This window comes from Bufo bufo, chromosome 3, assembly GCF_905171765.1.
Source record: "Bufo bufo chromosome 3, aBufBuf1.1, whole genome shotgun sequence".
Taxonomy (NCBI): domain Eukaryota; kingdom Metazoa; phylum Chordata; class Amphibia; order Anura; family Bufonidae; genus Bufo; species Bufo bufo.
In genome coordinates, this window is record NC_053391.1 from 270,955,491 (window position 1) to 270,981,484 (window position 25,994).

Genomic DNA, 25,994 nt, shown 5'->3' on the forward strand with positions numbered 1-25,994 from the left:
CCCCCAATGTGCCAATAATAAGCCCCCCCAATGTGCCAGTAATAAGCCCCCCCAATGTGCCAGTTAATAAGCCCCCCCCCAATGTGCCAGTAATAAGCCCCCCAATGTGCCAGTAATAAGCCCCCCCAATGTGCCAGTAATAAGCAACCCCAATGTGCCAGTAATAAGCAACCCCAATGTGCCAGTAATAAGCAACCCCAATGTGCCAGTAATAAGCCCCCCCAATGTGCCAGTAATAAGCCCCCAATGTGCCAGTAATAAGAGCCCCCCTTATTGTGCCTGTAAAAATATTGTAAAAAAACAAAAACAAAAAAACACTTATACTTAACTCCATGTCAGTGATGTGATGCAGGCCTCTTCCGGCCTGTGTCCCGCGCTGTATGGCTCAGGTGGCGCGATGAAGTCATCGCGCCGCCTGCGCCGGCGTCTGATTGCCTGCAGGCACTAGGCCGGCAGCCTATCAGAGGAAGGGACACGCCTCTCCTCCCTGCACCGCCACAGCACAGGCTGATTTACTATGGAGAATGAGCGCAATGGAAGCGGTCATCTCTCTGTACTGACTGCGGGTGCGGTCACTTGGAGGGGGAGGGTGGGGCATTGTAGTTGGGGGGGGGGGGGCACAGCGTGTGTAGGGGAGGGGCCTTGGCCCCTCTGGCGACGCCACTGTCAATGGAGGCATATGCTTGGATATTTCCCCATTGTCTTTTACGGTGGAGGTCCCAGCGGTACCGTGGGACCCGAACTATTGTCGAGACCGGAGCCGGCAAGGTGTGGATGGAGGACTCCAGTCCAGCCACCACCAAGCCGGCTCCCCATAGAAGTTTAATGGGAGCGTACCGCGCATGTGCGGCCCACTCTCACATTCATTTCTATGAGGCCGACGGAAATAGCTGAGCCAGCGCTCGGCAATTTTCGCTGAATGAATGGAGGGCTTCTGAACATGCGCAGTGCACCCTCCTTCACTTTTGGGGCTCCGTTCTCGATATAGGTGCGGGTCCCGACAATGGGGGCATATCCTAGCGATATGCCCCCATTGCCCTTTAAATGATCACTTTTCAATCCTGGAAGAATCAGTTTTGTCCAGATCAGGTTGTATTATATAGAATTTGAACAAACAGGATCGGCATTATAATCACTGTTATGTCAATGGGTGCTGGATCTTATTTTTTTGGTAATGAAAAAAAATTGTTCAGTACATTGACTTACATAGATTTTTCATGCTTGAACCTGCAGTCCTAAATTTAATGGAGGATGGTATGGCACCAGAGGAGGTAGTATTAGCATAGGGTTCCTGTCTAACAGAGATCGTCCTTGAGTGGGGGGACAGGTACAAATGATTATTTGCCAAGAATCTCACATTTATGACCTAGCAATAGCATTGGTAGTGGACATTTCCTATAGTCGAGTATAGTACTATTTACTTTCTTATTTCTGTGTGCAGAGCGCTGTTGCATTGTCCTGTTTGTTTTGTAATGTTCCATTATTAGAAGCACCCGAGGCTTAAAAAGGTGGACTGCGCCTTTAATAGGTCGCTCTCCGCAGTGAACGGCCTGCAAGTCAGACTCCATAGAGAGGACCATTGTACAGTCCAGCATGTGGCCCTTAAATCACGGACGATTTAACCTGCTACAATAGAAAACAGCGGTAAGTCCATAGAGACTCTGTCACGCTACAAAGATCAGCAGATGTTAGTGAAAATACGTCGGAAATGCGTAAAAACTCGGCCTTGCGCGATAATTTGGGCGAGACTGCTATTGCCGCTGAGCCCTCTAGGGGGCCACATCCGATCAGCTCAAACAATGAGGCGCAGGAGCCTGTGAGCTCGGACAGTGCGACATTGGCAGCAAGGTTCTGCTCGCCCTTCTGCAAACGGCAGCCTGGCACAGTATTAGGAGAATTATTGCTGACTTCAGGCATCATTCACCAGAGCCGCACGTGTCTTCATACATAGCCCCAAGGTCCCCTATATTGACAGAAAACCCATTGCCACTGGTACATTGCAGCAGAACTCCTCCTGCCTTCTGTGGCAGTCCCCCTTCTGCCCCTATACACACACACTACAAGTCGTCGCCCCTCGGAGCTGCGCTTTGCAGTCCCTCCTCCTCTTTCTTCGCATGTCTCTTTGCCTCCTCCTTCCTGACGCTTCCTCTCTCCCCTCTACTTCCCTCCTCCCTTTCTCTCAGCATCCTTGGGGACGTAGAGGAAAGAGAAAGCGGAGGGAGTGCCCTCGGCTCCACCACGTTAGGACCAAAAACGGGGTACGTTGTCCTTCCGATTAAAGGTCAGTTGTGACTGGGTGTCAGTGTGTCAGTGGTCGTTGCTGGGGCGTGGGTTCCCTCTCATTATTGCCTCAGCCTGTCTCCTCAGCCCATCCTGCTGCTCCAGCGTCTGTGCTGTGCTTCCTCCTTAAATTTGCTGTATTATCCGTGCTTCTGTCTATCGATACTACATTCCACCACCACCATTTTCCATCCTTGTAAAATCTGCCCCCCCTCCACTCTTTCTCCATTTTGCTTATGTCATTTTCTCGGATAGATTGCAGCTTTATTTGTCATTCACCTTAGGCCAGTGGTGCCAGCTTGTCATGCATGCCCTGTCTGTACTGAAGCCCTCCCTTGTAATATCTCTCCCCTGTCCTTCTTGCTCCAGGAAAGCCAGGTGAAATGATGCAGAGGAAAGTAAAGCCTCCCTCAGGGGTGGGTCCAGGCCGCTCTGCAGAACTGCGTGTTTTTCGTGGCCCCTCAAGTACGGCCCATGAATCTCGTCTACCTGGTGCACCTCTTAGACGCCAGAGGTCTCTTACAAATCTTTCCGTGTTGACCGATGCTGAGAAGAAATTACGCCTGTGTGGTCCAGACTGGTGTGATGACCTATCTGCAGTGACGCCTCCAAGGAACCATAATGTGGGCCCCCCATCACCTGCCATGTCCAGGGCGCTATCTCGCTCAGAACACTCCCTTCTTCAAGCCAGGACACCTAGCCGCATTCCCCGTGGTCCATATGCTGAGGTCAAACACTAAGTAAAACCTCAGACACCACCACTGGTGGCCCCCCCCAGCAGAAGATCCTACAAAAGAGCCTTTGATGACAAGAAGGCATTCCTCAAAGTGGACCCCGAATAGTGGTAACTGTTCTGGGCGATCTGGAGCAGCTGCTCTTCAGTCAGATGTTGGGTAAGAAAAAAGCACAATGATGAATCTGTAAATTCTCTGTGAAGTGAGTCAGCGCATGGGGCCTGGATTCAGATATTTCTGTTCACTATAACATAACAGGGCTTCCTGAATCTTTAATCAAAAGGGTTGTGCCTTAAAATCATTCACCTGGATCTGAATATCTAATGGTATGTAATTAGATATTTAGAACATGCCCCCTGAGCTGGGGAAGAAGCTACAGCAGAAAGGACACGCCCCTGAGCTGTGGTAGGGAAAGAGTTGTAGCAGAAAGGACACCCCCCTGAGCTGTGGTGGGGAAGAAGCTACAGTAGAAAGGACACGCCCCTGAGCAGTGGTAGGGAAAGAGTTGTAGCAGAAAGGACACACTCCTGAGCTGCCAGCTTGGTATACATCTAGCAGGGCTGGTTCTAAAGAGATTGTCATGTACTATGTGATGTCTTCTTTTCATTTTTCACTTAATGGCACTTTAAGGCCCCTTTCACACAAGCGAGTTTTCCGCACGGGTGCAATGCGTGACGTGGAACGCATAGCACCCGCACTGAATCCGGACCCATTCATTTCAATGGGTCTGTGTACATGAGCGTTTTTTTTCACGTATCAGTTCTGCGTTGCTTGAAAATCGCAGCATCTTCTATATTCTGCGTTTGTCACGCAGCCCTGGCCCCATACAAGTGAATGGGGCTTCAGTGAAAAACGAGCAAGTGCAGATGCAATGCGTTTTTCACTGAAGGTTGCTAAGAGATGTTGTTTGTAAACCTTCAGTTTTTATCACGTGTGTGAAAAACACATCAAAACGCATTGCACCCGTGCGGAATCGCAAATGGTGCGAGTTTCACTGAACGCATCCGGAGCCAATCCGTCACGCTCGTGTGAAAGAGGCCTTAATGCTATTTTGCAATTCCTCTCTTATTCCTTTTATAAATGAATGCATAAATTGACAATGTACAGGCAGTGCCACACTGGGTAGAGACACGCCACTTTTTACAAGGCGGTTGTTAATACCCAGCTGACAACTTATTCCTATCTTTTTAGGAGGAAGAAAAGAGTAATGGTACAATGCAAGTAAAGTGATGTATTAGGGCAGGGCTGGCCAACCTGCGGCTCTCCAGCTGTTGTAAAACTACAACTCCCACCATGCCCTGCTGTACGCTGATATCTGTAGGCAGATTGGGCATGATGGGAGTTGTAGTTTTAAAACAGCTGGAGGGCCGCAGGTTGGCCATCCCTTTATTAGGGTCCAGGGCTGGGACAAGGCCATTTGGTGCCCAGGGCGAAGATGGCAAACTGCGCCCCCCCCCCCCCCCCCCGTTTTTAAGAAAGAATCAATGTTGTTTCAAAACAAGAATATACTTAAAGCAATAGAACAAAGGACTGTGGGACTTTGAAAGTCACAGACACTATAAAGTTCCCCCCCCCATCATCATGTGCCAGTATAAAGTCCCCCCCATCATCATGTGCCAGTTTTGTAATAAGCCCCCCCAATGTGCCAGTAACACTATTGTAAAAAAAAAACCAAAAAAAAAAACACCTACACTTACCTAAGTGTCAGCGATGCGATGCAGCCTCTTCCTGTGTCCCACGCTGTAATGTAAGGCTCAGGCGGCACGATGACGTCATTGCGCCGGCCTCTGATAGGCTGCCGGCCTAGTGCCTGCAGCCAGGGGGCGTACATAAAAATCACTGGGCCCCATAGCAGGAATCTAAATTGGGCCCCCATTCCCCTTTTATAGCCCCTCCCTTTGTTCCATGAACTATTCTTGCTGCTGCGTTTTATAATTTATGCATCAGGGCCGGAATGGGATTACAAAACAGCCTGGCACACAAAAGAGGTATAATAGATGCAGATGTATATTATATACAGCAGTGTACAGTTATGTGAGGTACGCGGTATAATAGATGCAGTGTGTACAGGTATATAGTATATTCCCTAGTGTTCTGATATGTGAGGTACAGGGTATAATAGATGCAGTGTGTACATGGTATATAGTATATACAGCAGTGTACTGATATGTGAGGTACGGGGTATAATATATGCAGTGTATACAGTAATACAGTAGTGTAATATGTGAGGTACGAGGTATAATAGATGCAGTGTGTACAGGTATATAGTAAATACAGCAGTGTATTGACACCTCGTACCTCACATATCAGTACACTGCTGTATATACTATATATCTGTACACACTGCATCTATTATACCTCGTACCTCACATATATAGTATATACAGAAGTGTAATGATATCTGTACACAACAGCATCTATATACTCTACCTCACATATCAGTGCACTGCGGTATATACTATATATCTGTACATATTGCATGTATAATACTGTGTAATATTTGCAGTGTGTGTGCATGTATGTGTGTGTATATATATATATATATATATATATACAGAGCAGTGTATTGATGTGACACATAGAAGGTATAATACTGTAGATGCAGTGTTTATAGAAATATGTGGTCAGTTATGCATTATAGTCACTGTGAGGTACATGAGGTAGTGGGTAACTGTCTGAAGTAGTATACATGAGTGAGCAATGAGTAAAAACAGGGCATGGAGGGGGGGGGGGGTAAATGATGAAAAGTGGAGGACCTCCTCTTACCTCTCCATTCCCTGTCTGTATGGATCAATACAGAGCTGCTTGTGAACTTTTAATACTTGCTGTTAGGGGTTGAAGGACCTGTGATGATGTCATCACAGGTCCTGGCAGATGTACCTTTGAAACCTAGGAACTTCACCATTTTTGGTGCAGTTCCTTTGCTAGATTCTGCAGGACCTGTGATGTTGAAGTTGATGTCATCACAGGTCCTGGCAGATGCACTGTTCTAACCTGGGAACTACACTATACACTGTGCAGTTCCCTTACAGGACCTGTGATGGACATCATCAAAGGTCCTTTTGCTTTAGAAAGGTAAACAGGATGTAATTAGGGGGGCGGGGCCTCTCCTCCACTTTCGGTGCCTGCCTGCAGCCTATCAGAGGAAAGGGAAGGGACACGCCTCTCCCATCCCCTGCACCTCCGCTGGCACAGACAGTTTTACCATTGGAGATGAGCGCAATGGAAGCGCTCATCTCCCTGTGCCCGGCGGCGGCTGCTCACTTGGGGGGGGGGGGGGTCATTTTTGTTGGGGGGCACAGCATGATGTAGGGGGGGCCGTGGCTGGCACTTCACCTGCGCCCCCCTCCTGTCCGCAAATGGTAGCGCCCAGGGCACCCGCTCCTTCGGCCCCTGCCTTGTACCGGCCCTGTTAGGGTCTATACACTGGGAGATTAGCTGGTGGGGATCACCTTTTCTGAAAACAGACAGTCCGTATGCAGGCAGTTTCTTTGAAAGTCTGGCTTGTTGCCAGGTTTATTTAGCCCAAAAGGTTTGCACAGCAGAAAACAAACAAAACAGAAAGTAAATCCTTGCCGTCTGGCGCTAAGCTATACAGTTATGTCCTGACTATACGGTGTGGGGCTGCTCCCCGACACCGCCAACACAAATGGTAAAGCAAACCTTTTGTTTCTCTTGCATCCAAACATAGCTCTCCCTTCAGCCACACAGGTTACAATCCTGAGACTCAGCACATGAGAGACCTGTTGTGCTCTCTTCCTGTTTATTTAAAGTCCACCTGGAGGTGAACTCCAGTGAACCACAATCTCTGGACCGGAACCAAGCCTGCCTTAGAGGCTGGAAAAACCCGGGCCGGATTCCGGTTCAGTCCCTCCCAACAGAGCGCATGCGAGGTGAAACATACCTATCATCCACCACCTCGCCTCGCATACCGTCACAACACATACAAAATGGTAGAATAAGGCCTTGTTCACATGTCAGTGATTTCGATCAGTGATTGTGACCCCAACCAGAAGCACCCTCTAAATACAGAACGGTGCAGATCTTTCCCTTAGGCTAGGTCTACACAACGATATTTGTCGCGCGACAATAGGGCACAACTACACTGCAACATGTGTCGCGTGACATTGATGTCGCACCCAATGTTGCGGGGACAATATTTATACTGATAGTCTATGGGTGTCAGACTGCGACATGCGACGACTGCGACGCAAATGGATTTTTTGCGACTGTTCTGTCGCATGTTGCAGTGCAACACATAGATTATCATTATAAATATTGTTGCGCGACAAATGTCGTCGTGTAGACCTAGCCTTATACCTTATGTCTGTGGAGGCCTCCAATCCTGGTTTTAGCTCACAATCATGAAGGAAATCTCTGACCAAACGCTGAAGGGTGAACTAGGCCTAACTGCGTGCTCTTTTTTTTTTGGGCTACCTGCATTTTTTTTACCACACATTCTGTAGTGTTTTTTGCAAAACTGTGTGCTTAGTTTGTTAGCGTTTTCTTCATGTCATGGTCATGTAAAAAAATGCCCTGAAAAAACACCGGGTGCCATAGCATGTGCATTGTTGAGAAGAATCTCAGAAAGACATAAAACTCCAGCTAATTAGCAAAAAATGCCCAAAATGTCCTGCTTTTCACATTTCCCATAAAGTCAAAAGATCTGGTGCTGAAGCTGACTGACGCAAATGAAATAGAAAAAAATGCTTAAAAGTTAGTCTAGTGGTGTACACGTCTTTTGATTCCATTGTGTGTATGCAGTTTTGTGTCCCTACTGGCTGTGGCCAACACATTAGGGTGCATTCACACGCTGCAGATTTTGTTGCAGAGTTTTTTTAACAGCCAGTAAGCAGCAGCCATCAAAAAATACATGTCCTATTTTTGGCCGTTTTCATGCCCAGATGGACCCCACTGAAATCAATGAGACGGGTTTTAAACGGCCGGGTAGATGGGAGTGCATTCGTCTAACGGCTGTTAAAAACGGATACACTGGAACAATATGGCCTTTTAGGGGTTAAAAAACAAACAATACCTCATTACTCGCATGCTCAGAGGCAGTCACTCCCCTCTTGATCGAAAAGCTACCTGTCGTAGGACCTGCGCTTAGTGTGATGACATCATCAAGCACTCATGCTGGGAGCTGACTGCAGGTCCTTCGGCAGGTCCTTTTCAATCAAGAATGGAGCGACTGCTTCTGTGCGTGCAAATGGATGAGGTTGTTTTTTTTAAAAAGCTGTGACGGTAACGTACACTACCACACAGGGGGGAGGATAGTGACCACTGCGCTCCACCCTCACCCTGGCCCTGCCTACTTTCCTCGCATGTCCTAATGACAGGGGCAAACTAGAATGCAGTCCCTAACTTAGGAAAGTGCTGGGAAGACAGACAAGACCAAATAACGGAATGTGAACGGGACCGGGTCAATACCTGAGCTACGCAGGTACTAAGGAATGAGCAGAGAATAGACAGGAAAAAGCTGAGGTCAATACCAGGAGAGAAACTAAGAACAACAGGAGTCCGCCAAAGAATTGTCCGGTGGAAGCCGGGGTAGGATACCAGGAGAGATGGCAGTACCAAGGAGGAGAGGCCAGAGAATCGTCAGGGAACACAGGATCAGGTAAGTATGCAGGAACAAAACAATCCAACAGATACCTAAATTAACAGGCCACCTGTGGCCAGGCAGGTGCCTGTTTTATAGTGGGAGTGACGGTCATGTGACGCTGGCCACGTCACATGACCGACAGACAGACAAATCGAGCACCGAGTGATCAGCTCGGCGCTCAAGGCAGACCTAGGAGCAGGGAGCCTCCCAGCTAGCAAAGCCGCCCTGGGAATGAGGCCAAACACAGATCCTCGCTCCCGAAGCTAAGCAGAGGTCTGCGGCTGAAGGGAGGACGAGTGACCTTTGGGCCCCGTGACACAAAAGAAAAACTTACAGCTGAGGGCCACTATGGGGGAATATTACTAATTTTTGGGGCCTCTATGGGGGACATTACTAATTTTTGGGGCCTATAAGGGGGGACATTTACTACTGCTGAAGGCCACTATGGGAGACATTACCACTGCTGAAGGCCACTATGGAGGACATTACCACTGCTGGGGTCCACTATGGGGAACATTATTACAAATGGGGGGCCACTATGGGGGACATTATTATGCTGGGGTCCACTATGGGGAACATTATTACTGCTGGGGTCCACTACGGGGAACATTATTACTGCTGGGGGCTCTATGGAGGGACATTATTATGCTGGGGGCCTCTATAGGGGACATTATTACCTCGATGGTCTTGGTAGGATAGTGCGGCTTGTGTGTGTCTCTTAGATACACGATAGCGTGGCGCTATGGTCGGCGTCTTATTGTGCTGGGATTGCCGTACTTTTCTTTGCTGCACTGTCTCTAATTCAGGGATGATCGTCCCCAATTGTGGTCAGGTGGCTATCTCGGTGTATTCCGATAATTGGATTTTCGGTATATCCGTGAGGTTTGTACTGTCTTAAATTCATGTGCTGTCAACACCAAATGCGTTTCGGGACTACGGTCCCTTCCGTAGCAAAGAAAAGAATGGCGATCCCAGCACATGTGGGACGCCACGTAGGATGCCGACCAGAGTGCACGCTATCGTGGTATCTAAGAGACACACTCAAGCCGGCACTATCCTACCAAGACCATCGGAGGGTAATGTAGCCCTTGTGGCAAATACACAGATTAACAGATCTATTGGAGTATGTGGCAATTATGATGAATGATTATACCAAAATGGCATTTCTCACAATATAATTGCGGTAATACATAGAGAGACCGCAAGAGAGATCCGGACAGTACATGCAAACCTCTGTCTGTTTAGTGAATCAAGAGGTATTGATCCATCCTCATTGGAGGGGATTTAGGAGGATTTTATTTTTAAACTTATTCCTATTCTATTCACATTTTGGAAGAATCATTGAGTCGCCACTGCAGCAGGACTTGTCGTCCACATGATTATTTGAGATGAAACCTGATAGACATCAGATTTTTTTACTCTGCTGCGATTTTTATCTTGCAGATTATCATTTCATATCAATATATCACTATATTATATTATTGTATATTTTTTCTCTAGTTGCATGTGTGCTATATATATAGTAGTGTTGATTTATTGCAACCCACTAATCCTCTGTGATTACTACTGGTGTGACGCTCCAGGTGGAGCTAGTGTCATTTCTAGCAATACGATCTTTTACCCCATATCTAAGGTGGGAGCACTGAGACCCGCTTGGAGCATCCACACAGGGATCCACAGAAGTATTTACCTGAAATAGAATATTGATACTATAGAGATTATAGTCAGGACCGCGCCAGGACTATTTATTATATTTTATTTCTTTATGTGTGTATTCATTTTTAATAAATAGGGTTTGCCATCTAATAAATGTATCTGGTTACATTTGACCTCCTGATATTTGAGTGCCCTCCAATTATCGGTTTTAATTTATTGTCAGAGCTTATCTATGCTTTCCTTGTACAATCCCCCCTCTGCACAAGTCTCAGAGCATGCTAGAAACTCTCCCATAGAGGTCAATAGAGTCCCCTCTGACCATTGTGTTGTCACGGATGGTGTACAGGAAACAAGATGATACAAATAACAAATGATGACTCACTGGATCCACAACTAAGGAACATAAAGGGAGACCCCTGCAATCGACCTGCCGCTCTCCCTTAATGCTTAGCCTATGCGACCAACTCTAAAGGTGAATGGGGCGCATATCCACGTACCCTCGGCTATCTTAACCTGAAGGCCCTACTATAGTGAGGGGACACGACCACGGCTCCCTACACAGACACGGAGGGAGTCAGGGTCACTGGATCCAGACAACAGAAAATCATAAATACAAAACAGCACTTATCTGAAGACGACTGTTGAACTGAGAAACTGGTAGCTGGGAGCTGAAGTCAGCATGCACACTCATTCAGGAAGTAGTTATCAGCCACACCCCAACTACTCTATGGGGGAGAATATAAAGGGAGGTAATGAGTCTGACTGCAATGACAGCTGAGATAGCCTAACGAGGTGGAGGAACAGAAACCAAAACAAAGAAAACTCAAGGGGGAGGATCTGAACGGCTCCTGTCAGAGCCTCTCAGCTGTCTGCTTGTGACAGTACCCTCCCTCTAGGAGTGGACTCCGGACACTAGGGCCCACCCTTCTCAGGATGGGGACCTATGGAAAGCCCTGATGAGGCGAGAGGCCTTAATGTCCGTCACTGGGAGCACATCCTCCTCAGGACCATAACCCTCCCAATGAACGAGGGTAATGGAGGGAACCGCGGACAAGACGAGAATCCACAATCCTAGAGACCTGAAAATCAAGATTCCCATCAACCATAATCGGAGGAGGAGGCAAAGGAGAAAGGTACAATAGGTTGAACATAAGGTTTCAATAAGGACTTATGGAAAACATTATGGATCTTCCAAGTCTGAGGAAGATCAAGACGGTAGGCAACAGGATTGATGACAGACAGGATCTTGTAAGGCCCAATAAACCTAGGACCCAACTTCAGGAGGGAACCTTCAATTTGATATTCTTGGTAGACAGCCACACCAAATCACCTACATTCAGGTCCGGACCAGGCATACGTCTCTTATCCGCCACACGCTTATATCTCTCACTCATATTCTTTAGATTATCCTGAATATTTGCCAAATAGATGACAAAGACGAGGAGAATCTGTCCTCATCAGGCAAACCAGAAGAGCCCTCTCCAGAGAAAGTCCCAAAACTGCGGATGAAACCCATATGCACCAAAAATGGTGACTTATCAGAGGACTCCTGACGACGGTTATTTAAAGCAAACTCAGCAAGGGACAAAAACGAACACCAATCCTCCTGATTCTCCGCCACAAAACAGCGCAGATATGTCTCCAGATTCTGATTGACACGCTCTGTCTGGCCATTCGACTGCGGATGGAAGCAGAAGAGAATGACAAGCGAACCCCAAGCGAGAACAGAAAGCCTTCCAGAATCTGGAAACAAACTGCGTGCCCCTATCAGAGACTATGTCAGAAGGAATCCCATGCAATTTGACAATGTGGGTCAACAAATGCCTGCGCCAGCGTCTTAGCATTGGGCAAACCGGGAAAAGGGATAAAAGTGCACCATTTTGCTAAAACGGTCCACCACCACCAGAATCACAGACTTCCCGAGGAACGAGGCAAGTCGTTATGAAGTCATGGACAGATGTGTCCAAGGACGGGAAGGAATGGCAAAGGAAGAGAGAGGACCTGATGGCCGTGAGTGAGGGACCTTGGCACGAGCGCAAGTCTCGCAAGCTGCCACAAAACCCTCAACTGATTACGAAGCGCAGGCCACCAGAATCTCCGAGCAATGAGATCCAGTGTGGCTCTTATCCCCGGGTGCCCAGCAAGGACCGTATCATGGGTGTTCTTTAAAAATCTTGTGTCTCAAGGCGAGAGGCACAAACAACCTCCCAGGAGGACAAAGATCAGGAGCTTCTGACTGGGCTGCCTGCACCTCTGCCTCCAATTCAGAAAAAGAGCAGAGACCACCACACCTTCAGCTAAATGGGACCCGGGTCTTCAAAATTCCCACCTCCCGGGAAACAAACGTTACAGGGCATCTGCCTTCACATTCTTAACCCCAGGGCGGAACGTAACAACAAAATTAAACCTTGGAAAAGAACAAAGACCATCTGGCCTGTCTCGGGTTCAGACGCTTGGCTGACTCCAAGTAGGCCAGATTTTTATGGTCAGTAAACACGGTAATAGGGTTGTCTGGCTCCCCTTAGCCAATGGCGCCATTCCTCAAAAGCCAACTTGATGGCCAACAATTCCTATCTCCCACATCATTAATTTCTCTCATGCGGAGGAGAGCTTCTTTGAGAAAAAGGCACACGGTTGCCATTTGGCAGGAGAGGAACCCTGAGACAAGACCGCCCCCACCCCCACCTCAGAAGCATCAACCTCAACTATGAAGGGTAAGGAAACATCAGGTTGTACTAGGATGGGAGCGGAAGCAAAACTCTCCTTGATATCAGAAAAGGCCTTACGCGCCTCTACCGACCAGGAAGAAAAATCTACCCCTTTCTGGTCATATCCGTGAGTGGTTTTAACAACAGAGGAATAATTCAAATAAATTTCCTGTAATAATTAGCAAAGCCCCAAAAAACGCATCAGCGCCTTCTGATTCTCAGGAAGCTCCCACTCAAGCACAGCGCGGACCTTCTCGGGGGTCCATGCGAAAACCAGAAGCGGAGACAAGAAACCCCAGAAATTGGATCTCTGGAACCGCAAACACACATTTTTTCCAGTTTCGCGTATAATTTATTCTCCCGCAGGATGAGTAAGACCTGACATAAGTGTTCCTTATGAGTTTTGAAATCAGGAGAAAAAAATCAAAATGTCATCCAAATACTCACTAATACAAATTTTCCCATTAAATGATAAAAAATGCTGTTGACGAAATGCTGAAAAACGGCTGGGGCATTCATCAAACCAAAAGGCATAACTAAATTCTCAAAATGGCCCTCAGGGGTATTGAAAGCAGTCTTCCATTCGTCTCCTTCTCTGACCCTAACCAGGTTGTATGCCCCTCTTAGGTCTAATTTGTAAAAGACTTTCGCCCCAAAAACCTGGTTAAACAAATCTGGGATTAAAGGAAGCGGATACGGATCACGAATAGTGATACTGTTCAGCTCCCTGAATCCAGACAAGGTCTTAAAGAACCATCTTTTTTCTTACAAAGAAAAAACCAGCGGCAACAGGTGACTTTGAGGGTCGTATGTGTCCTTTTCTCAGACTCTCAGAGATATAAGCACGCATCGCGACCCTCTCAGGTTGGGAAAGATTGTATAAACGAGATTTAGGCAGCTTGGCACCTGGGATGAGATCAATAGGGCAATCATACTCCCTGTGCGGAGCAAATCCTGAACTCCACTCTCAGAGAAAACATCCAAAAATTCAGAGAGGAAAGGTGGTACAGTTTTAGTAGAAACCTCAGAAATAGATGTTATGAGGCAATTCTCTCTGCAAAAGTCACTCCAACCATTTATTTGCTCGCTGGCCAATCAATGGTGGGGTTATGTTTAGAGAGCAGGGTAGCCCCAACACTAGAGGAGTAGGCAAACCGCTAAGGACGAAACATGACACATCCTCAACATGAGTATCATTCACAATTAAACGGATATTGTGAACTATGCCCTTTAATGATTTCTGAGAAAGTGGAGCTGAATCAATAGAAAAAACAGGAATATTTTTTCGCAAAGTGCAAACCTGGAAACCATGAGTTATTGCAAATTGGTTATCAATGAGGTTGACAGCTGCTCCACTATCCACAAAAATCTCACAAAAAATGCTCTTGCTCTCTAGTGCCACCCTAGCGGCAGGACAAAACGGGAACTACAAGCAAAAGACAATTCTTCAATTTCCGCCCTCAACCCTGCCAATAGTAACAGACGGAATATTCTTAAAAGATTTCCTCCTTTTTGTCTCTTTATTACTCCAGAAAACTGCCTGAATCTCCTAGAGGGACAAACATTTGCCAAGATGATTTATACCTCCACAACAAAAGAAAACCCTCCCCTGCGGGCTGAATCCTCTATTGTCAGAGGCAATCAACCCCAGCTGCATGGCTCCTGCTCAGAAGGGGCTGACAGCGACTGAGACCCCTGTGCACAGAATGACACCGGTGCACTGTCCCGGGACTGAGCATGACAAGAAGGAGAAATCTCTCCTCTTTCTCTAAGACGCCTGTCAATACGAACAGCCTGAGACATAGCAGAATTCAAGGAGGTAGGTCTTTCATGAAAGGCAAATGCATCTTTCAATCCCTCAGAAAGACCATAGCAAAATTGACTTCGGAGTGCAGCATCATTCCAACCCGTATCTGCTGCCCATCTCCGAAATTCTGAGCAGTATATCTCTGCGGATTGTTTACCCTGGCATAACAGACGTAGTCTAGACTCAGCCAGAGCAATACGATCCGGATCATCATATATCTGACCCAGGGCTAAAAAGAATTCATCCACTGAACGGAGGGGTTGTGCCCCCCTCCGGCAGGGAAAAGGCCCAGGACCTGAGCATTACCCTGAGCAGCGATATAATGATCCCCACCCTCCGTTCTTCATCACCGGAAGAATGGGGAAGAAGGCGAAAATGGAGTTTGCAAGCCTCTCTAAAACGTACAAAATTCTCACTACCCCCGGAAAACGTATCCGGGAGCGAAATCTTAGGCTCAGCACAAACTCCATGAACGCAAGCTGAACCGGTCACTTGAAACTGAGAAAAAGTCTTACGGAGATCAGCTACCTCCAATGAAAGACCCTGGAAGCGTTCAGCCAAAAGTGAAACCGGATCCATGCTTGAGACGGTTTTGGTGGCTGATAATGTCACGGATGGTGTACAGGAAACAAAGATGATACAAATAACAAATGATGACTCACTGGATCCACAACTAAGGAACATAAAGGGAGACCCCTGCAATCGACCTGCCGCTCTCCCTTAATGCTCAGCCTATGCGACCACTCTAAAGGTGAATGGGCGCATATCCAGTACCTCGGCTATCTTAACCTGAAGGCCTACAATAGTGAGGGGACACGACCACCGGCTCCCTACACAGACACGGAGGGAGTCAGGGTCACCTGGATCCAGACAACAGAAAATCATAAATACAAAACAGCACTTATCTGAAGACGACTGTGAACTGAGAACTGGTAGCTGGGAGCTGAAGTCAGCATGCACACTCATTCCAGGAAGTAGTATCAGCCACACCCAACTACCTTATGGGGGAGAATATAAAGGGAGGTAATGAGTCTGACTGCATGACAGCTGAGATAGCCTAACGAGGTGAGGAACAGAAACCAAAACAAAGAAACTCAAGGGGAGGATCTGAACGGCTCCTGTCAGAGCCTCTCAGCTGTCTGCTTGTGACATGTGTCTATGGCCCATGGGCCTTCTAAATGCAGTTAAGAACAGCTCAGGCAAGATGGCAGCCCCCATAATCATGTTCAGGAAATAAAAGAAAGAAGTCTGTAATCCGAAAATAAAAACAGATTAGAAAAAAGGAGATATGTTATTATCTGGTCTTAACTAGCAGAGAACATTTTTGTTAACACCTTTACTTTAAAGGGAATCTGTCACATCAATTTTATATTATTAATATACAGTGATACATGAGTAGTCCTGCAGATAAGGAGTCCAGATCACTGCCCCTGGTTCCCCCGCTATCAGCTCTCAGAGCTGCACTGAAATACACTGTCCAGACTGCTGTGCTGCTCTAACAGGATGGAGAAGACTCGTGCGCATGAACAGCAGTCCTGACAATGTATTGCGACGTCATGTATTACAGTAGATAATGGTCCAAAATTGGGTTCCCTTCAAAGAGGACATTTCACAGGTCTGGACATGATCATCATATAACTAGCAGGTTGTGTAGGGCATACTGATGACATGTGTCAGTGCTTACTATTTTCTCTGTTCGCCCGCTATGCCTCCCGTATTGGTTTCCCATCTGTTATGTAAATTCATACCATCAGCACAGGAAGAAGGAGGCGGCCATGTTTCTCAATGGGTGTCTCCTTCTACTGGCTGTGATATGACCAATCACAGCGGAGAGCGTCACAGCCAGGGAGAAGGTTAGCTTTTTTTTTAGAAACAGGGCCGTCTCCTCTCCCTGTGCAGATAGTATGAATTTTCATACCAGGCGGGAAACCAATACGGGGGGCAGAGCGGGCATAGAGAAAATAACATGCAATCAAAACAATATTTCTTCCTAGGGGTCTCCTGGAATAAATGTAAATATAACTATGCCCACAATAATGCTGTGCCCTATACTACCCCTGGGATTCTGTACTGTCTGCACATCAGGCCGGGAATGGATCACATGTCCCCACAGTGATGAGGCAGGGGTTCTGAATAGCAGCAGCAGTCATAAAAATTCTTAAAGGGTCTCTAACTTTTCAAAAAGCATTTGATATATCATAGAGACATGTCAAAAGTTTAGCTTGGTGGGGGTCTCAGCGCAAAGACCCCCACTGATCCCTAGAACACGAGACAGGCTCCATAGACGTCTATGGGCGCTTCTTGATACCGTGCTCAGCAGTGAGGCGAAAGCGTGCCTCCATGTGCACACTTCTCTAACCCTCTTTTAGGTATCTGTGGGTGTCTCAGTGCTTTCACCCCATCTATCTTTTTGACCCCTGTACTGCTCCATATTGTAGACAGTGGATATCTTTAAGCCCACCCATTGCTCTTGCACACCATTGTGAAACCAGTCCTCAAGTCTCAGTAAAAGCGCAGATTGATGATAGAAAAAAAAATCCAGGAGTTGATTCCTTGGATAAAGTTAAAATATTGTGACCTAATCGAGGTTTAAGACTTTCCCAAACAAACTTCCCAGTGGCCCCCTGTAAGCTCCTGAAGAATGCCCTTGGTAGCAGGATGGGTACCATCAGAAAATGGTAAAGAAGCAATGCCCATATTTACTGCATTAACACAATTAAACCAGGCATGTTCTCTGGTAGGATTGATCATGCTGATTAAAACATTATGTTTGCTATGTCTGTAAGCAGAACCGTTCAGCACAGTGTTACATAAGCAGTGCTCTAAGGGCTACGTCTGGCCCCTTGTTGCTTGAACCACCTCCTTTGCATAATTGCAGATGATTAAAAACGCAGATAATCTCAGCAATGGTCTGCCTACAGGTATCATTTTAATCAGCATGATCAACTGTACCAGGCAGAATTCCTGGTTTAATAAGGTTGATCATGCTGACAGATGCTCTTTAATATGGCCAAACCCAAATAGTTGTGGATGATTATAAAGTCTGTATTGAAGGGTGCACTGAAAGAGAGGTATGCAGTTTAATATATAATTCTTTTTACACTCCAAGATGGGAATCTGTCAGCAGAGACCTCCCTATCCAGCTGTTTGCACATAGCTATGGTTTACCTGATTAAAATTAGAACACAGTTTTTCTTTTGTTGATCTGAGTTATAATACTTTCTCTTAATATGCAAATTAGGCCTTTGGTGTAATGAGGGTGTCACCATTGCTCTTGTTCCACCCATCCTCCCCTCCAGCCCCTCACTTGCTGCCTGGTCCTGTCAATCAAGGCAGCCAGGGAGGGGCTGGATGGGAGAATGGGTGGAACAAGAGCAATGGTGATGCGTATTAGGCTACTTTCACACTAGCGCTACTGATAACACAGCCATCTGCATAATATACCCAAGCAGTGCTCCAGACTAAAAAAAATACCTAGTAGCCATTGGCTCCTGAACTGAAAAATTTAGGAGCCAAATTAAATTTTTAGTCGCCAAATCGAAACCGAATAAAAATTTTGGTATCGTGACAACGCTACGCCAATCAGATCGGCATAGGGTTGTTTCAATACCAAAATTTAGATTCGCTTTCGCCACCATAAAAAAGTATTGCGATACTCAATACCACGAAAAAAAAAAAAAAAAACACCAAAAAAAGCTGCGTGCATTTCGCATTTTATAAAAAACGTTCGGCCCATAATAGAACAGTCCTGTGACAAACTGCTATTTGCCACTGGGCATTGTAGAAAACTTATGGCTAGCCTCCTGCCCTACGACTATGGCCCGGGACATATTACCCTTCAAGAACTGGGTAACAGAACTATGCCGCATGTCTGGACTGTTAAATAGGACCGAACGCGGTTGGAATTTGTGACAGACCCATCCGTATGGATTAAAAAATGGCACCCAGATAGCTAATTTTATTGTATTTGTGTACTCTGAGCGGCATTCCCCTAATGATATGCCCTCAGACTTGAGCTATCTGGGAATAGGTTAAATGTCTGTGTTTGCTGGGAGGGTGTGACATTGTGTGTTTGGGTGGGGATTCCTGTCCTGTTGTTCCCACATGTGTATTAGTGATTTCCCTTTGTCCTGAGAGATAATTGAATTGCTCTTCGGGTGTCTCCAGGGCAGAGAGGAGGAAACCATGATGCATTGTGGGGATGTGTTGTGTCTGTATATCCTGAGTGCTACGTATCTGTCCTGTGTCACAGTCCTCCTTCTGGTCCCCTAGGGGCGTGTACACCAGATGGGGACCTGCATAAATACGGGCGGGTAACCCTCAATAAAGTGTTCATTTTCTTCTTGATCCCTCAAAATGTAGCCTTGTCTCGTTATTGGAGGGAATTGCTGTATCACGCTGGGGATTGCTATGCTCTGCATATTCCCTGGAGCTTTAATCTCTTTCTTCTTGTCCCCGATACCCTCTCCTGGAGGAGAGATCTGTCCCACACGGTCCTGAATGCTGGAGGTTCATTCAGGGTGGAAGGAAGACGGCGCGGCTCCAGTTAAGCTACGGCGGTTGTGGAGTCTGCGGTGGTTGTGGTGGCCAGTGCGGTGCTTGTGGTCCTCGGCGCAAGCTAGGAAGCGTCCATTAACTGAAGTGGATCCGTTACATTGGTGGCAAGCGGTGGGATGGCTTCCCTAGTGCGAGGAGCAGCATCCTGGGAACACCAAGCAAAACTGGAATATTGGTATAGTCACGTACGGTTTGACGCTATACTGAAGAGGCGGTTGGCTATCTACGGGCCCCACCTAACAGAGGCACTTGTACCGGAAGTGAGAAGAGAACTGGCGGAGTATCTGCAGAAGGAAGCAGAATATCGGGCAGAGATAGCGAAGTATTCCGTCCCTGCGCCCCAGCAAAAGCGTGAGTTACAGGGGGCCGAAGGTGTCGTCCCCCCCCCCCAGCGGCAGTGTGTACCCCAGGGGGCCGAAGGTGTCGTCCTTACCCCCCAGCGGCAGTGTGCACCCCAGGGAGCTGAAGGTGTCGTCCTTCCTCCCCAGCGGCAGTGGGTGTTACAGGGAGCTGAAGGTGCCCTCCTTCCTCCCCAGCGGCAGTGTGTACCCCAGGGGGCCGAAGGTGTCGTCCTTCCTCCCCAGCGGCAGCCTGTGTTTCAGGGAGAGGAGCGCAGCACCCTCTCTCCCCAGCGGCAGCTTACCCTAACAAGGGGAGACACCAATCGCCCAGACGGCGAAGATGGGACCGTGGTCTCTGCGCCTGACCTACCGGGATGCTGGACAGCCTGTCCAGATCCCCCACTACCCTCACCAGGACAACAGGAGGAGGGGGGGTAAGTACAAATTCCCCTCCCCAGTTAACTCCTAACGTGGCCTCAGGGTTAACAGAGGCGATGTTAACCCCTACTGACTCCCATGTTCCTCTGGCTACTGAGCCGGACTATGGTCTCAGCACCCCAGCAGAAGAGCTGGCAGCTGGGCAGAGTGCAGTCGGCCTCTGCCCTCCCTCAAGTCCCCACAGCAAAAATACCCAGGTGCAGTAACTGTTTCTTGTGGGTGGGTCACCCTTGTACCTGTTTGTTGTGGGTGGGCTACTCGGGCATTTGGTTACTGTGGGTTGGTGGATCGACTAACGGAGGCACTGACCGACAGAAGGTCAGGTGCCTGGTTAGTCTTCCCCCCAAAGGGGAGATGTGTGACAAACTGCCATTTGCCACTGGGCATTGTAGAAAACTGATACCCTCTCCTGGAGGAGAGATCTGTCCCACAGGGTCCTGAATGCTGGAGGTTCATTCAGGGTGGAAGGAAGACGGTGCGGCTCCAGTTAAGCTACGGCGGTTGTGGAGTCTGAGGTGGTTGTGGTGTCCAGTGCGGTGCTTGTGGTCCTCGGCGCAAGCTAGGAAGCGTCCATTAACGGAAGGTGATCCGTTACAAGTCCTATCCTATTTTTTGGGGTGACAAAAAAATGGCAAATCGCATGGTTTTTATTTATTTGTCTGTTACTCACCGCATAGGAGATATTTTTAAAATAATTTTATAGTTTGCACTTTTCGGACGCAGCGCTATGTAATATGTTTATTTATTTATTGTTTATATATTTTATATGTAAAATTGGGAAAGGGGGGATTTAAACTTAATATTTTAGGGTACTTTCCCACTAGCATTTTTCATTTCCGGCATAGAGTTCCGTCACAGAGGCTCTATACCGGAAAATAACTGATCAGGCATATCCCCATGCATTCTGAATGGAGAGCAATCCGTTCAAGATGCATCAGGATGTCTTCAGTTCAGTCATTTTGCGCAGACCGGTAAAAATGTGTAAAAAGATACAAGACTGATCCGTCTGTCCGCATGACAAGCGGAGAGACGGATCTGTCCTTGCAATGCATTTTTGAGATGGATCCGCATCCGGATGCGTCTCACAAAAGCTTTCAGTCACATCCCGATTGGCGTATCCGGCACTCAGTTCCGACGACGGAACTGCTTGCTGGATCACACTGCCGCAAGTGTGAAAGTAGCCTTAGTGTTTGTGTCTTTTTTTTTTTTACTTACTATTAGCCCCCTTAGGGGCTGGAACCCTTGTCCTATTCACCCTTAGGCCCCTTTCACATGGGCGAGATTTCTTCACGGGTGCAATGCGTGAGGTGAACGCATTGCACCCGCACTGAATCCGGACCTATTCTTTTCTATGGGGCTGTGCACATGAGCGGTGAAATGAAAATCGCAGCATGCTCTATGTTGTGCGTTTTTCACGCAACGCAGGCCCCATAGAAGTTAATGGGGCTGCGTGAAAAACGCAAGCACCCGCAAGTAAGTGAGGATGCGGTGCGATTTTAACGCATGGTTGCTAGGATGAAAGTCTATTCACTGTATTATTTTCCCTTATAACATGGGTATAAAGTAAAATAATAGCATTCTTTAATACAGAATGCTTAGTAGAAGGTCAATTGAGGGTTAAAATTTTTTAAAAAATTAACTCACCTCCTCCAATTGATCGCGTAGCTGCTGGTCTCCTGTTCTTTCTTCAGGACCTGTCAAAGAACCTGTGGTGACATCACTGTATTCATCACATGGTACATCACCATGGTAAGGGACCATGTGATGAGCTCAGTGACGTCACCACAGGTCCTTTGATAGGTCCTGAAGAAAGAACAGGAGACCGGCAGCTGCGCGATCAATTGGAGGAGGTGAGTTAATTTTTTATTTATTTTTTAACCCTCATTGGCACTGCGTCACCAATGTTTATTAGGGCTGTTTCACACGAGCGGATGCCGTGCGTGACATCCGCTCCGTGAATGACAGCCAAGACCCGATGCAGACTGCAGAAGCACGGAGCATTAACATGACTGATAATGCTCCGTGCCTCTCTGTGATCTCTTTACTACGAAATCACAGTGACAACTTTATCTCACTGTGATTTCGTAGTAAAGAGATCACAGAGAGGCACGGAGCATTATCAATCATGTTAATGCTCCGTGCTTCTGCAGTCTGCATCGGGTCTTGGCTGTCATTCACGGAGCGGATGTCACGCACGGCATCCGCTCGTGCGAAACAGCCCATATACTGGGGTGTTGGGGGGGGCGGTGTTGGGGAGGGGGGACACACTGCGCCACCAATGTTATTTATACAGGGAGCTGCGATCCGCTGCAGTTAACCCCTCAGGTACCGCACCTGAAGGATTAACTGCGGCTGATCGCAGCGCCCTGTCATAGAGGTCGGGTGCCGGCTATTTGATTCCAGCACCAGCCTCCTGTATTTGTATTAACAGGTCAGTTATCTTCATTGGTGGCGCAGTGGCCACAGCCCCTCCCTTCCTCCTCCCGTCTCTCTTCTTATTGGCGGCGGTGGCAGCACAGGGGGGAGGGAGAGACTCCTTCTCCACTGCGCTGCTGAGAAGAACACCGGCGGCGGGGCAGAGAACTGCAGTGGCGAGTCTAGTCGCAAATGGCGACAAGACTAAAAAGTCTTGTCGCCATTTGTAAATTCTAAGTCGCATTGGCGACCATTTTGGTCGCCATCTGGAGCCCTGCCAGGACGGATCCGTCATGAACACCATTGAAAGTCAATGGAGGACGGATCAGTTTTCTGTTGTGGCAGATTGTGGCAGAGAAAACGGATCCGTCCCCATTGACTTGCATTGGGGGTCATGTATTGCCAGGATGGAAAGCAAACTACAACATGTTGCGGTTTGCTCTCCGGTCTGGGGACACAACTAACGGAATGGAATGCATTTTGGAGCATTCCGTTCTGTTCAGTTCAGTTTTGTCCCTATTGACAATGAATGGGGACAAAACGGAAGCGTTTTTTTCCCGGTATTGAGCCCCTAACTCCGGAATGGAGAAAAAGAAAAACAGCATTTTAATCGGGTGAACCACAGCTATGTGTCTATGAAAAACGGTTGGATAGAGAGGTCGCTGGTGACAGACTCCCTTTAACCTCTTCCGGACACAGGGCGTACGGGTACGCCCTGATGTCCTGGTACTTAAGGACACAGGGTGTACATGTACGCCCTGTGTAATTCCGATCACCGCCGCGCGGCGGTTAGTCTTTTTTTTTTTGTCTGATAGGTTTAGGGTGAGTTCGTGAACACCCGTGCCCCCACACACACGCACACTGAATAAAGATTTACACACACGCACACGCAGACACACACTCCCCTATGGCCCGCCGGATGTTCTCGGCCGAGGAGGCATATGCCCAGCTTGCCTCCGAGTCCGAGAGTCCTAGTGAGGACGAGGATGACCCCACTTTCCTGTTGTCATCCGCGTCCTCCTCATCATCTAGCGATGATGATGAGCCCCCAAGGCGGATTAGACGCCGCCAGGCGGAGCAAGGGGACTGCCATGCTAGGGACCCTGTGGCCCACCCTAGTACGAGCAGCTCTGGGGCTCGTATTAGTTTTCCGGCCCACCAGTTAAATCCACCAGAGCCCCCTGCCGGTGAACTTGTCTGGTGTTGGAAAATTTGCCAGAAAATTGAAATTCTCAAATTTCATCCCCATTTGCCAATAACTCTTGTGCAACACCTAAAGGGTTAACAAAGTTTGTAAAATCAGTTTTGAATACCTTGAGGGGTGTAGTTTCTTAGATGGTGTCACTTTTATGGAGTTTCTAATCTAGGGGTGCATCAGGGGGGCTTTAAATGGGACATGGTGTAAATAAACCAGTCCAGCAAAATCTGCCTTCCAAAAACCATACGGCGCACCTTTCCCTCTACGCCCTAGTGTGTGCCCGTACAGTAGTTTACGGCCACATATGGGGTGTTTCTGCAAACTACAGAATCGAGGCAGTAAATATAGCATTTTGTTTGGCTGTTAACCCTTGCTTTGTTACTGGAAAAAAATGGATTAAGGGCTCTTTCACACTTGCGTTCTTTTCTTCCGGCATAGAGTTCCGTCGTCGGGGCTCTATGCCGGAAGAATCCTGATCAGTTTTATCCTAATGCATTCTGAATGGAGAGAAATCCGTTCAGGATGCATCAGGATGTCTTCAGTTCCGGACCGGAACGTTTTTTGGCCGGAGAAAATACCGCAGCATGCTGCGCTTTTTGCTCCGGCCAAAAATCCTGAACACTTGCCGCAAGGCCGGATCCGGAATTAATGCCCATTGAAAGGCATTAATCCGGATCCGGCCTTAAGCTAAACGTCGTTTCGGCGCATTGCCGGATCAGACGTTTAGCTTTTTCTGAATGGTTACCATGGCTGCCAGGACGCTAAAGTCCTGGCAGCCATGGTAAAGTGTAGTGGGAGCGGGGGAGCAGTATACTTACCGTCCGTGCGGCTCCCCGGGAGCTCCAGAGTGACGTCAGGGCGCCCCACGCTCATGGATGACGTGTCGCATGGATCACGTCATCCATGCGCATGGGGCGCTCTGACGTCATTCTGGAGCGCCCCGGGAGCCGCACGGACTGTAAGTATACTGCTCCCCCACTCCCCACTACTACTATGGCAGCCAGGACTTTAATAGCGTCCTGGGTGCCACAGTAACACTGAACGCATTTTGAAGACGGATCCGTCTTCAAATGCTTTCAGTTAACTTGCGTTTTTTCCGGATCCGGCGTGTAATTCTGGCAAATGGAGTACACGCCGGATCCGGACAACGCAAGTGTGAAAGAGCCCTAAAATGGAAAATTTGCCAAAAAATTTAAATTCTTAAATTTCATTCCTATCTGCCAATAACTCTTGTCCAACACCTAAAGGGTTAATGACGTTTGTAAAATCAGTTTGGAATACCTTGAGGGGTGTAGTTTCTAGAATAACGGTCATTTTTTGGGTGGTTTCTATTATGTAAGCCTCACAAAGTGACTTCAGACCTGAACTGGTCCCTAAAAATTGGGTTTTTGAAAATTTCTAAAAAATGTCAAGATTTGCTTCTAAACTTCTAAGCCTTGTAACATCCCCAAAAAATAAAATATCATTCCCAAAATGATCCAAACATGAAGTAGACATATGGGGAATGTAAAGTAATAACTATTTTTGGAGGTATTACTATGTATTATAGAAGTAGAGAAATTGAAACTTGGAAATTTGCTATTTTTTACAAATTTTTGGTAAATTTGGTATTTTTTTAAAAATAAAAATGATTATTTTTTTTACTTCATTTTACCAGTGTCATGAAGTACAATATGTGAGGAAAAAACAATCTCAGAATGGCCTGGATAAGTCAAAGTGTTTTAAAGTTATCAGCACTTAAAATGACACTGGTCAGATTTGCAAAAAATGGCCAAGTCCTTAAGGTGAAATAGGGCTGAGTCCTTAAGGGGTTAAGGGGGATGGGGTGGTCCTCTATCAGTCTCTGCTCCAGGAGTCAGGCAGACAGATAGGAAAGAATGTAGCTTGATGGGTTCACTTGCATTGTTCCAGAGAAGCAGAAGGGGGGTTGACTTGAGACCCAACCAGTGGGATTGGTGCTCTTTTTATAGGGTCTCTATGAACATGATCAGCTGTATGAAACCAGGGATACTATCTGATAGGGTTGATGATGCTGTTCTTTAAAATGATACCTTTCCTTTGCCTGTATGTTAAACTGCTGCAGAGATATGTGTTTATTATTCATATACAAATTAGCACATTTGATGGGGCTGAATCCCTGCGCTCTGCACACTCCATCCCCCTCTTGATTGACAGGGCTAGACATCAGCATGCTGAGGGCAGAACTGCAGATGCAGTTGTGCTTCTCATATCTGTGATACTCAGCTCTAGCTTAA

General features: G+C 47.3%; 1 protein-coding gene across 1 annotated transcript in view; it reads left to right on the forward strand.

Moving 5' to 3' along the window:
* Positions 1–2,181: 2,181 nt before the first annotated feature.
* Positions 2,182–25,994, forward strand: part of NAV1 (neuron navigator 1) — a 689,603-nt gene continuing 665,790 nt past the window's right edge. Inside the window, 3 exon segments of the mRNA XM_040424146.1 lie at positions 2,182–2,258; positions 2,650–3,117; positions 3,120–3,173. Of these exon segments, the coding sequence (XP_040280080.1) occupies positions 2,664–3,117; positions 3,120–3,173 (508 nt within the window). The 5' untranslated portion in view covers positions 2,182–2,258; positions 2,650–2,663.